The 13,926-nt window shown below is 39.9% G+C and overlaps 1 protein-coding gene across 1 annotated transcript; it reads left to right on the forward strand.

Annotated features, from left to right (window-relative positions):
- The first annotated feature begins 9,868 nt into the window (after nt 1-9,868).
- LOC136248063 (uncharacterized) lies at nt 9,869-12,692 on the forward strand. Its single transcript, XM_066039877.1, has 3 exons — nt 9,869-10,154; nt 10,224-10,970; nt 11,650-12,692. Exons 1-3 carry the CDS (start codon nt 9,869-9,871, stop codon nt 12,690-12,692), a joined length of 2,076 nt encoding a protein of 691 aa, XP_065895949.1.
- Nucleotides 12,693-13,926: the final 1,234 nt, after the last annotated feature.

The following is a 13,926-nucleotide window of genomic DNA, read 5'->3' on the forward strand; positions in this document are numbered from 1 at the left end:
ATGTATAAAATATAAGTAAAAATTAGGACTACAATAATTATGCAAGTACTAGGTTTGACACAGCCACTCCCTGCAATCTCTCGCCATAACAATTCTCTGGGAAGCTGCAACACACACCTTTGAGATATCATCTAGTAGTTGTCTCACTGAGGATTTAGTAATAGACAAATCCTGGTCAACAAAACGGAGTGCATTGTAAGTGTTGGTAACAGAATATTGATGGCAATGCCCTAGCACACTGATCTCAAGGATCTCATAATAGTTGGTGATATCTAGCTGATCTAGTTCCGATAGTATTTGGTGGTACTCAATTTTATCTTGCACGAGTTCTAGCTTCTCTAAGATGGTGGGCACTGTCTAATGGACATGTCAGTTCAAATAACAACAAACTGGAAGTGATGGTATTGTGTATAACAATGTCCAGTCTAAAAGGAGTTGCCGTCACCCCTGTTGGAATAGTAGACAAAGGTGACTCACTGGCTCGCAAATTGGGAAGGTCAGCATAGACACGAATAAATGGCAAATTGGTAAAAATTTTGATAAAGTAGGTGACCAAAGACTGAAGTACCAAGTCACGTCGATAAGTGTACCTATACTGAGATAATGCAGTTGAACAGCCACTTAAGACATGAGCAGTGGTGGGGCACGAAGAATCACAAAGAGTACATTTTGCACTGCACTGAATATTCCACTGCTGCAAATTCATCGCAGTTGGTAACGTGTAAGAAGCTGTCCATAAAAGAAATGACAATTGGCCAGGTTGGAGACTGGACAATAACCGGTGCCAGGTTCTACAGGAGGTCTCAAGTTCAGCAGAGTCTGCAAATTTGGACTGGACAGAAAGTGTTTGAAGATGATCCTCAGAGGTGGACTTGACTTCAATGAGCAGTTGATTCTTAGCTCTCACATAGAGAGACCTAGTGGTTGGCAAAGAAGAGAGTTGCTTCCTAGCAGTCAACAGGATGGAATAATCATGCTCATAAAATTGTAGAAAATCTCTCTAAGTGTAGATGTACACCCAGTTCTTGAAGCTTAGGGTCCAAGGAAGTGTTAATGCATGACAGGAGGCTGAGCTTAGCTTCTCTTGTAATATGAGACACACTTGGACAACAGATCCCTGGATAATAATGGGTCACACGTGTAGCACTTCGTGGAAGGTGTCACCATTTCTTCAAATAGCGTGTAACCATAGACTCCATCTTTGATATGGCAGTAGGTGTAACTGCATCAACACTAAGATGAAAACGCAACAGAGAAAGAATATAGTTTCGATAGATCCACAGTTTGTGGAAAAATGATCAGTGGCTCTTGTGGAGGAATGTATGTCTTCTGATAGTGGGGTCAGCTCTTTACATAAGCTTCAACAGCTTTAGACATCCCAGGCCACCATACAGATGAAATTGATCGAAGGAGGCACCGGTTTATCCCTTGATGGCCATGGTGGATTTTGTCTTTAGTCTCAGTACGAAGTTTGACAGGTACAACATTACGACTCCCATACAGCAACAACCCATCGTATAGGCTCAACTCACCACGAAGTGGCCAAAAGGGTTAGAGGTCCTTTTGAAGTGAAGAGTGCTTAGGCCACCCTGATTGACAATAGGATATGACTGTTTTAGTGACTGGATCCTCAGATTGCTCTTGACGGTAGACTTGTAAACGTTTCTCACTGGCTGGTAAATAGGATGTAACACTTTGTATGAAATATTCAATATCCTCCTGCTGGGATAAACTTTGGGCATCCGGAGAGGTATGTTGTGGTACCCTGGAATGTAGATCAGTAGTATGAAGGTATTTACCAGCAACATGAAAAATATTGTAATCAAACCTCATTAGACGGAGTCGAAATCGAAGTACACTTGGAGGAAGATTCTCTAGGTGCTTGTAAGTCAGCAGTGGTATATACAAGGGGTTTATGATCCATTTCTAAGAGGATCTGATTTCCAATAATGTAGCTACTAAACTTCTCACAAGCCCAGGTGATAGTCAAGGCCTCTTTTTCTATTTGGGCGTATCTACGTTCAGTGTTGGTCATAGAACGGCAAGCGTATGCAACTGGATGCCTGGATGTGTCCTTAGCCTGAAGGAGCACTGCACCAAGACCAAAAGATGAAGCATCTGCGGATATTTTAGTTTGTGCCTTAGGGTCATACATGGTCAATATGTGAGGTGTTGTGAGTTCTGTTTTCAATTGATTAAAGGCTCTATCTTGATCTGGACCCCAAAACCAAGCTTGGTTGGTGCTGAACAGTGTACGCAATGGAGCAGAGAGTTCTGCTGTGTTTGGAGAAAACTTTCCAAGCTAATTGATTACCCCCATGAACCTACGTAGTTCAGTAATATTAGTAGGGGGAGACATCTCTTTAATGGCAGAAAGCCTCTCAGAATCAGCAGAGATACCAGATTGGTTGATAATGTGGCCAAGAAAGATAATTTCATGTTTCCCAAATTCACACTTGGCTCTGTTCAGAGTTATTCCAGCAGCACGGATTTTAAGCAGCACAGCTTGTAGTTGAGTGTCATGTTCGGTTCTGTCATTGCCAAACACTAATACATCGTCTAAATGACAAAGGACCCCTGGCAGACCTTCTAAAATGTGGCTCATTAATTTCTGAAAAAACTCCGGGGCACTAGATATCCCGAACGGGAGTTTATTGAAGCAATAATCCCCGAAAGGTGTAATAAAGGTGTTGAGGTGTCTGCAGTTCTTAACTAAAGGCACTTGCAATGGTTGATGCTGTTGGCGACACTAATTTAGAAAACACTGTTGGCATCTAATTTAGAAAACACTTTCCCTCCTTGAAGTTGAGCCAAGGTGTCTTCCACATGTGGCATGGGATGTACTTCTCTAAGCACGTTCTGGTTTAATGGTTTTAGATCAACACAAATACGAACCCTTCCAGGCTTTTTTCTGGACTACTACTATGCCTACACATCAATTTGTTGGTTGGTCAACTTTACTTATAACTCCTGTGACCTTCATCTGCTTAAGCTCTTGTTCTACCTTATGTCTAAGGGGAATTGGTATCCGGCAGGCTGAAAACAGTGCATATGGCATAGCATCTGGTTTGATTTTTATTTCATATTCAGCTTTCATTGTTCCAAGCCTTTGAAACAGTTCTGGGAACTGGGAAGGAATGCTGCTGGTAGTGTCGCCAACAGCATCAACCATTGTAAGGATATTTAAAGCCAGAATGGCTGGGAGACCTAACAAATTCTGGTTCAGTGTTTTTACAACATACATGTGATGTTTTATTGTGTTGTTTTTGTACCTTAGCTGTACTGTAATTCTGCCCAACACATCCAGAGGCTGTCGACTTGGTCCACAAAGCACCTTTGTTGGCTTGTGAAGTCTGGGCTGACCAATGGCATCATAGACTTCCTTTGAAATTGCAGTGACCTCTGCTCCTGTATCAACCTTGAATACCATTTCATTATTGTTCACCATTGTTCGAATGTACCAGGCTGTAGCTGGTTGTTCAGATTCATCATTTATGGCATCAAGGTAGCGAAGGAATGTCTCTGTTTGGCCATCATCATCAGGATCAGGAATGTCTTCAGATACCATAGCCACTGTTTTGGAAAAACACATTTTGCCAAAATGTCCACGTTGGTTTGCATTTAAAGCATGTTACACCTTTAGCAGGGTAGTGGTCCTTAGGGTGACTTTTACCACATCTGGAGCACAGTGACGCTTTCATCTTGGTGCGAGCCGGGTTACCCGTAGGTTTCTGTTTAACATACTCCAGAGTACATTCTTCCTTCTTTAGAAAGGACTGTTACTCTTTAACTGCCTCTCTTTGGTGAACGAGTTTCTTGGCCTTCTCTAGGGTTAATGATTCATCCATCTGGAGTCGTTCAGACAAACTACTATCACGGATACCAACTACTAACTGGTCTCTGATCATCTCTTCTTTTAGGGTGCCGTACTCGCAGTGTTCTATCAAATTATAGAGACTAGTGATGTATTGTTCAATGGATTCCCCTCAACTTGCACTCTGGCGTTGAAACGAGCACGCTCAAATATCACGTTTTTCCGCACCTTAAAATGGCCATCAAATTTCTCCAGCACCTCGGCGTATTTCTTGCGATTGTCACCAGAAATATTTGTGGAAGTAATAACATCATCTGCATCTTCTCCCAAACAATACAGAAGCGTACTAACTTGTCTTTCTTCGTCTTCTTTACACAATTCAGACGCTACTCGAAACTGTTCAAAGCGTTGACGCCACTAGGGCCATTCATCCGGAGAACTGAAGTTAAATGGTGGTGGAGATACGTTGTACGTAGAGCTCGAGGCAGTCATTTCACTGATTTCAGAAAGGAACTTCTGACACCTGACTCTATCGCGCATGCGTGCAGTGTGCAATATAATTATAATACAAGTACAGAATGTGTCAGCATGATACAACTACTAGTGGTGCATGCACAAGTGTGAGTCAACCAGTTCAGTCCATACAACATACATGACCACTCTGTGACTATCAATGCTTGGTACCCTTGAGTCTAGGCCCCTGTATGCAGTTATATCTTAATCAATAAGACGTCTTTCATCATAATATTGATTATGCACCTATCAAAGTTTTGCCCCACCTACGCCCATGTGGGCAAACGAGATGCATAACGAGGGGATTAAACAAAAATTTCAGCCCCAGGGGTGGGGGCTTTGATCTATGCTTGTAATTAAAGATTGAGAAATCTGATGGATGGTGGCATCATAGGAGGGGGATTAGACCTCCAAATTTGCTCCAGGGTGGGGGAATTAGACTTAGAATTTGGTCAAATCCCCTCCTATGTCCCCTCCTTCCCCGAATTGGGGTAGGTGGGGCAAAACTTTGATAAGTGCATTACTGGCTGGGTTCAGCTCATGCATAATTATATTTAAGCCAATTTCACGTGAATTTAGCTCTCTAGCTAGCTGAATACCCTGGAATAATGCAGCAACAACAGCTAATGATTAACAGCAGAGTCAATGCCAGTTGAACTAGCTGGTCAATGGTCAAGACGATATTTTGAGCCAAGTCAACGGTCAAAAGCTTAAATCCACCTTGACCCATTTTGACCACGGTTGCGGAACCACGTACAGAGGCTATTGGCGTGACACCCCCTTGTCTTACCGGGTCACACAAGTTTTGGAACAAGTGTTTTTATAATTCGCTGGGGCTATAGCGCAGAACCAATTGCGTCACAGCAATGTGTACCACAGACTGGATCCATGGTCCAACAGTCGATCTGGGCTCTGAGGTCCACCTCACTCGGCCATGCTGAGTTGCTTCCGATGCTTCCACACCACTTTCTCTCCGGCTCTTACTTCGTCAACAAGGTATTTAACCAAGTTGTTACATGTGTTACTTTCGGAGTTACCAGCTTGAGGCAAATTAATTAACTAACCCGAATTGGGGTTAATGGAATGTAAAGTGTTACTTATAGTATTATTGTTTTTTTATTGTTATTTCCGGGCTAGATGGACTGCCCTTGCCACCATCTCCAGCACTAGTTGGCATGTGCTGGACAACTACATCTTTGGATTGTTTCCATCTTTGCAGTATAAACTAAGTAAGCATACAACCGTAGAGATGGATCTAGGATTTCAAAAGGGGGGGGGCTAACATGGACATTTATATATATATGTGGCAAGAAAGTTGATACAACTAGTGTGTGAAGCACACTGATCATTCGGAGCATGCTATATCTAGTAGGGCCTGGGGGCATGGGAATTTTTGTAAATTTGGCCTATTGAGATCGAAGTTGGTAGTAATTTTGAGTGAAAAATGATGCCACTTTGTTTATGTGATACCAATATTCCCCTACAGCTTGTCAACTAAAGGGAGATAAAATTCGTCTTAGACTAACATTTTAAAGAACTAGTAGTGGAGACATATGGGAATCATCTGTACATAATCAAATTTAGTGTTTTGAAGTATAGCATAATTTACAGTCTCATGGCTCAAACTACACTAGCTGTCTAAACAGTAGAGAGGGTAAGTGTGAATGGAAAGGGCAAGTAGACTGACTCACCAGTGTGTGGAGTGCATGTGTACTCAGCAGTATAGAATTTTCCAGCTAGGGGCTCTCTAGATCTAGTGACATATGTACTCCCTGACTCCCTGAAATTTTTTGGAAAATGGCTATCACAAGATTGAATCTAGAAACTATTTTTAACCAAATGGGCGTACAAGATGAATGAGTTTAGTTGGAAGTAATTTAATTGAAAAAACAGAACTATACAATGTTTTTTGATATTGGATTTAAGAAAATGTTTAATAGTGATTTGTCAAAGAGAATAAAGAGTGTATAGGTAAGGCCAAGGAAAATATTTAACACACAAGATTAATATGATGGATCCATCCATCACCATAATTGTTTTACAACTCGTCTACAATTACAACTAGTTTTTGGCCATGACTAACCCCTTTTCACCACACAACGATCATGACAGCATAAATGCTGCAGTATCTTTTAAGCTTAAAGTTGAGCTTCAAGGGATTTGATAGTGCAAACTCCAGAAGCTGTAGATTTAGACAAATGTAGCATGGGATTTGATCAAGTAAGAGAAGGGAAACAAAAGCAAACAGCTCTAATGTTGCAACCTTATGAACTTGATCATGAAATGCTAAGAAATTCACTATTATGATATAGTACTATTGTTTTACTTGCAAGAGAAGCATTTAAACTCAAGAACCAAATTTGTGCAGAGCCTAAAAAAATTAAACTATTTGACAGAAAGGTTATTTTCAGAATAGATTTTCAATTAATGATGTTTTATACAATTTATAGTACATTAAAGGTATAAATCTTTTACCTAAAGTGATTGGTATCTGGCAGGATGTTTGGTACAGTGGTGAGGGTAACAGTGCACAGGTCTAGAAGAATAGGTTTAATTTCAACTTACACTCTGGTAACTTCTTTAAAATTATTGTTTTAATGATGAATGTTCTATTAGAGTATTTGACTGTTCTATTAGAGTATTTCAAATTTAGTAGCTTCTAAGGTAAGACTTACTCCAGAAGTATAATTTTGAACCCCTCTTAGTAATTCTTGGATAAGATTAGCTATTCCCCTTGCTCTTTCCATCTTTTCATTGCCCATACATGTGTATAAAATGCAACTGCACCTGTACTACAGCTTCTAGAAGCTTCCTAGTTTGCTCATTGTAAAATTTTGGAGGAGGGTGCTTCAGCCCCTAAGCACCCCCTAAAGCCGCCCTTGAACTGTGTCACCATGTGGTCAGGAAGATATGGTTTCTCTCGTCATAAATGGTAGTGCGTTCAAAACAATTTTTTTACAATGTTGTTTTGAAGAAAGCAACCTTAGTACAGCCAGACATTTGTCAGTAAAACTAAGCATGTTTGCAGAGCATAGCAAGCCTAGATAACCACCTAGCAAATAAAAAAATCCCAAATAATATCTTTGACAGTAACTAGAATCTGACCTAGGCCTAGCTTGGTCAGTTTCTAGTTCCAGTTTCTAGCTACTGTCAAAGAAATAGTTTGAGCTTTTTTTATTTGCTAGGTGTTATCTAGGCTTGCTATGCTCTGCAAATGTGCATAGTTATTGGCAAATGTCTGGCTGTATTGTTCGCACAAGGTTGCTTTCTTCAAAACAGTATCATGAAAAAATGTTTTGAACGAACTACCATCTACGACTAGAGAAGCCAGATCTTCCTCACTACATGGCGACATGGATGGATGCTTACTTAGTCTATACTGCAATGATGCGAGGAATCCAAGGATGTATGCTATCCGGCTGGTAATATTGAAATATTTTGTCACCAATTTGGGACTCAACGCTCTATGCCACCAAAGTAGCTGCAGCTTCGTGCCATCTGGTTTGATATAATTAAAGTGGAAGTGGTTAGTGTTGCAATTAACCCATAATTAGTAAAGTAGTTTCAATTGCACAAACAGTGGGCTGCATTATTTTTCATAACATCACCTTAATATTTTGTCATCACCAGCCAGATAGCATACAGTTTAGGATTCTTTTCAAACTTGCATTATAGACTGAGGGAACATCCAGTTGCATTCCCATGCTGTGAGGAAGATCTGGCTTCTCTCGTTGTAGGAGCCAGAGCAATTAAAACACATTTTTCATGATTTTGCAGACACAAAAATGAACCATTGTAAGCCACCTATTTAGACGTTTACCCATTCTATGCTAGGGTCCGCAACGTGAAAAATGAAGTTGCTAGAAACAAAACCCCGACTATCATAGTATGTTACCCTTAGTGCCCCATCACTAATACTACCCTTGGTTTGGAACTGAGTTCCCTTGTTGGAGCAACACGCAGATTTTAAAATCTCACGTGATTGATCTTTATTCCATGCACTCTAAAGAAGACGTCCAGGGCTCTCAGATTTTGAGTGTGATATCAAGTGTTGTTGCCCTACCAAACCATGTATAGAAGTGAGTAAAATTTTCCTGTGTTTTCCAAGAAGGCTGATTTTCTGGAGATGGGTCGAGAAAATTTTTCATTCGAGGTGCTCTACCAACCAAGAGAAGAGAAGCCAATCCTATCACATAAGATGGTAATAAAGTTGGATGTATAAGTATTCTACACACCAAGTTTGAAAGAGCTGTGATCTTTCTAACCATCTGGTTGGTAGAGATGAAATTTTCAGTGCAATGATCTTCAATGATTTTGGTGGGTTGCCTCCTTCCTACTGTTACAAACTCTCTTCCTAGGAACTTTAAATCATGGGAAGATCCAGAGGAACATCTGAAGTTTCTAAGAAGTGGTGAAATCCTTGACTTTTAAAGTTTAAAGGTCATTGGAAGCTACTACTCTAATAGAACATTCAGTATTACCGTATAGAAGTAAACTTTGGCGGGGGATAACTTTGGCAAATTTGGCGATTCGCTACAAATTCGCCAAAGTTTAACCCGCCAATTGCTCATAGCACCTGAGATTAGCATCTTTATAGCTATGGATTGAGCTTGAATTCGCCAAAGTTTATTTCGCCAAATGCGATTTAGCTTGCTATTCGCCAAAGTTTACCCCCACCAAAGTTTCCCTCTATACGGTATATAAGAAAAACTATATAGTTCAGCATACAACTACCATCTGCTTTTGCGATGTGTCAATTTAACAGCTGTATAGATTACTTGGAAAGTATGCATTTATGGACATTTAAATCTTAAGATGCAGTTGCTGGAGAGTCTAATAGTATTGTATTTTGAAATCCATGCCATTCATTTGCTATGAAGTAATCATTTTGTATCAGCTGGAGCACTCTATTGCAGAACCAGCTCAGATAATCTCACATTTTTTGGTTTTCTATACAAAAATTAACAATAATAATAATGTATCTCGTGCAACTGCCTAAGCAAATAACAACTCGGTAATATAGGTATAGCCATAATACCCTAACGCTGCTGTGTATATGGTCTATGAGTTTGTGAAATTATTGATTCATGACTGAGATAGAGGTAAAGCAGAGCTTCACAGTTTTATTTGTCAATGTGAGTAGTCAATTACTTTATAAGTGTAGTAGATCAGTAGATTACACATGTTTTTACAGTGTCTTTTATCATTGGAATAAAGATAAAAAATAAACTTAGTTGTTGTGAAACAGTCAACATTGAAACTGTAGATGTAAAGGTTGAATCTGGCAAGTTCTAGAACTTTCTTCAGAATTGTGTATAAATAGATAGTGTAGCATGTACGTTTTCCTGGTGTTATTGTACTCCCGGTGTGCTGTTGTTATTTTGCTGTTGCTGCAGTATTTTTTACTGCTGTTGATTAAAGAGATTCTTAATCAGATAGACTGTGTATAGTTTCTCTGGAAATAGATTTGGGCTCAGTATCGTGGTCTTTACACCAATTTCTTGGTAGCAGAGGATGGTTCAAGGGTAAAAGCTGATGACTATGGAGACTAATAGTGAGATACTAGAGTTGGAGAAAGGTTTAGAACAGCAGCAAGGTAATGAACAGCTTGAAGATAGCATATTAGAGTTAAGACAAGAAAAAGCTAAAGTAAAGACACTATTTACTAAGGCAAGGCATAGAATACTAGTTTTGATACAAAAAAAAGATGTGACTGTAGAAGTTATTAAGGATGCTTGTGAAAATTTAGATGAGGCTTTGGCGAATGTTATGGACACAATGACTAGGTTAGCAGATGCTTTTAGAGAAAACAGAGATCGTAAAAATGGTGATAAACTCAGCTAAGAAATAGAAAAGGTTGAGTTAGAGTATAGTAATGCACAAGATCGTGTGCAAGACACCTTGGATGAACTGAATAAAGTAGCTAACCTCAACAAGTTTGTCAGGAGATTAGAAGAAGATAGTTTCAAACAGTCAGAGACAATAGCTGATTATAAGACTACAGCCTCAAGGGAGGTATCAAAGTCAGAGGATTTAATAGCACACCAGCAGTCTGAACATCTAAAAGATAATATAAAACACCAGCCGCGAGTTGTAAGAGAAGGCAGCATAGTAAAAAGTAAGATTCCCACTGTGTCACTTCACTCGGCAGTGGATCATCAGATTATAGTACCAGAAAGAGGGGCATATTATCCATTGGATGAAGGGACAAGCCAGAATATGGCTGATTCTGCATTGATTGGACAAGACCTGTGGAAACAGCTCAAGAGGGTTAGTATTCCTGTTTTCTCCGGTGATAAAAGAACATACTCAAATTGGAAAGCTGCCTTTTTGGCCTGTGTGGATCAGGCACCAGCCACCCCAGAATACAAACTCCTTCAATTACGACAGTGTTTGGCTGGAGAAGCTTTAAAGACAATTGAAAGTTTGGGACACAGTGCTGCAGCATATCAAGCAGCAAAAGAACGATTAGAGCGAAAGTTTGGGGGTCAGAGAAGACAAATAGCCATATACTTGGAGGAAATTGACAGTTTTAAGCCGATTCGACCTGGAAATTACAAAGATAATGAAAAGTTTGCAGACCTATTGGATGTTGCTATTGTAAATTTGAAGGAAACACATTATCCTGAAGAGTTAAGGGATGGTATGTTGTATATCAAATTACAAAAGAAATTACCAACTCAAATGCTGGCTGCTTACCATCGTTGGGTGCTTGAAAACTGCAAGATTGAAAATGTTGAGGTGTTACATGAATGAATAGTTCAGGAGGCAGAATTCCAGATGAGGGCTATAGAAACAGTCCAAGGTTTGTCTACTGGAAGGCATGGAAAGCCAGAGACTAGCACTGCTTGAAGTATCTTAGTTTACTACAGTGGTATATCCCCAGTATATGGAACAGTTAATTGTTTGTTATTTTAGTAGTTTTTCAGTAAACCTGCATCACTGATGTTTTACTGATAGTTTAAAACTTAGTAAAATAATTATGTTCCATATACTTAAGTTTACTGACACTTTACTATCAGTATAACTACAGTAAGGCATCTTAACAAATTGGTAAACTAAGAACCTTCAAGCAGTGTAGATCTCATGGTTTTAGAGAACCTCATCAGACCTTTTTGGGAGGTCAAATGCCAAGCTGGAGTCTGGTGAATCCCGGGGTCAGAGGTCATGTAGAGTTTGTAATAAACAACATGGAACATGGACATGTGATGAGTTCAAACAGCTGAATATCCAGAAAAGGTGGGAATGTGCAAAAAGATTAAGACTATGTTTCCGTTGTCTGGGCGAGGGTCACCTGGGCCAATACTGTACACGTACCACAGTTTGTGGCTTGAATGGTTGCAAAGAGCTTCACCACCGACTGTTACATAGAAATCCAGTTACCTTAGCTGATAACGTTGAGGAATCACAGAGAATAGCAACAAACAAAAGATCAACAGTTAAGGTTGATCAGCCACTTACTACTGAGGCATCAAAGTGTACCCAAGAAGAGAGGGTCCCAGTGACAAGAGTGGATTCCCCCAGGGAGGGGGACCAAGTGACATCAACTCAAAATACCACCATGGTTTCTGGAATCTCGAGTAATATTGCCTTAAGTACAATACCTGTATTTGTGAGGAATGGGCATAGAAAGTTGATGGTTAATGCTCTCTTGGATGATGCTAGTACTAAGACTTACCTGAATACGGATGTAGCATCAGAGTTGGGATTGAAGGGTAAGCTTCAGAGAATAAATGTAAATGTATTGAATAGCCAGGTTGAAACTTTTGAGACTTCACCAGTTGAGCTTTTGATAGAATGTTTAGATGGAAATACTACTTTGAAAGTGACTGCACTTACAACAGGTAGAGTTACCGGGAATATGAAAGTTATTGATTGGGTCAAGTGTGCAGGAAGATGGCCACATTTAAGAAATATAGAGTTTCAAAAATTAGGACCTCGACCGATAGTTGATGTGTTAATAGGGCTGGATTGTTCTGATTTACATTATTCTTTCAGGGATGTACGTGGTGAACCAGGTCAGCCTGTGGCTAGACTTACACCACTTGGGTGGACTTGCATTGGACCTGTCTATGATGAGGGACAGGCTTGTATGACTAATTTTGCTAGAACCTACTTTACCACAGGGGACACTGATGTCAGCAAGATTGAAGCTGTATTACAGAAATTTTGGGAAGTTGACAGTTGTAGTGGAGAAGTGAGTTTCTTATCTCCTCAAGATAAACTGGTGTTAGAAAAAACAAAAACATTAATTCAATTTGTTGATAGTCATTATAGAATCTCCATACCATGGAAGGGAGATTCAGCGTATCTACCTGACAACTATTCTGTGGCAGTGAATCGTTTGAAGAACCTTGAGAAATGACTGGCAAAGAATCCTGAGGTGGCCAGGTCCTACCAAGAGACCATTAAACAACATTTGGAGAAGGGTTACATCAGGCAAGTTAATCCTTCAGAGAAGTCCCACAGACAGTGGTACTTACCACACTTTGCGATAGTTAAGAAGTCAAGGTTGACAACTAAAACCCGCATTGTATTTGATGCTTCTGCTCAATGTGATGGAGTGTCTTTGAATGATGCTATACACCAAGGGCCAAAGTTACAGCAGGAATTATATCAAGTTCTGCTACGTTTTAGAAAGCTCCCAGTAGCTTTGATATGTGATATAGCTGAAATGTATTTACAGATCAAGCTTTATCCACAGGATCGGCCTAGTCACAGGTTCCTGTGGAGAAATTTAAGTTTGGAGGAAGACATAAAGGAGTATGAGTTTGATCGGTTAGTATTTGGTTTAAATTGTTCTCCGTTGTTGGCACAATTGGTGACACAACATCATGCTAAGATTTATCAAGAAAGATACCCTATGGCTTCTGAAATTATATTGAAGTCAACCTATATGGATGATAGTATGATTTCAGTTGTGAGTGAAGATCAGGGAGTCCAACTTTATCAAGAGCTATCCGACCTTTGGGCAGGGGCAGGAATGCATGTCCATAAATGGCTATCAAATTCTGATGTGGTTCTTAGTCAGATTCCAGTAAAGGATAGAATTTATGAGATTGACCTAAACAGTGACCCTTTACCTTCAGTCAAGACACTTGGAGTAATGTGGCTAGCTACGGAGGATGTGTTTATGTTTAATTCAAAAGTGATGGAACAAAGGTTTGAGTTAACAAAGAGAAATTTTTTGAAGAAAATTGCAACCTTGTTCGACCCATTGGGCTTTTTGTCCCCTTTTGTAATACGAGCAAAAATGTTAATGCAAGAAGTGTGGGTACAAGGTGTAGATTGGGATGAAGAGTTACCACTGGATACATCTACACAAGTGACAACATGGTTCAGAGAATTATCAAGTTTACCAAGTGTTAGAATTCCAAGGTGTTTACAGTTGAGGAAGGAGGTGAGCTCAATTGCAGTGCATGTGTTTGTGGATGCTTCACTGGAGGCTTATGGTGCAGTAGTTTATGTAAGAGTCAAATATCAGGATGGAAGTTTATCAGTACGTTTAGTTTCATCCAAGACCAAGGTGGCTCCACTTCAGTCAGTGAGTGTACCACGTTTAGAGCTCATGGGAGCTGTGTTAGGGAGCAGGTTAGCTA

This window comes from Dysidea avara, chromosome 2 (genome assembly GCF_963678975.1).
Source record: "Dysidea avara chromosome 2, odDysAvar1.4, whole genome shotgun sequence".
Taxonomy (NCBI): Eukaryota; Metazoa; Porifera; class Demospongiae; order Dictyoceratida; family Dysideidae; genus Dysidea; species Dysidea avara.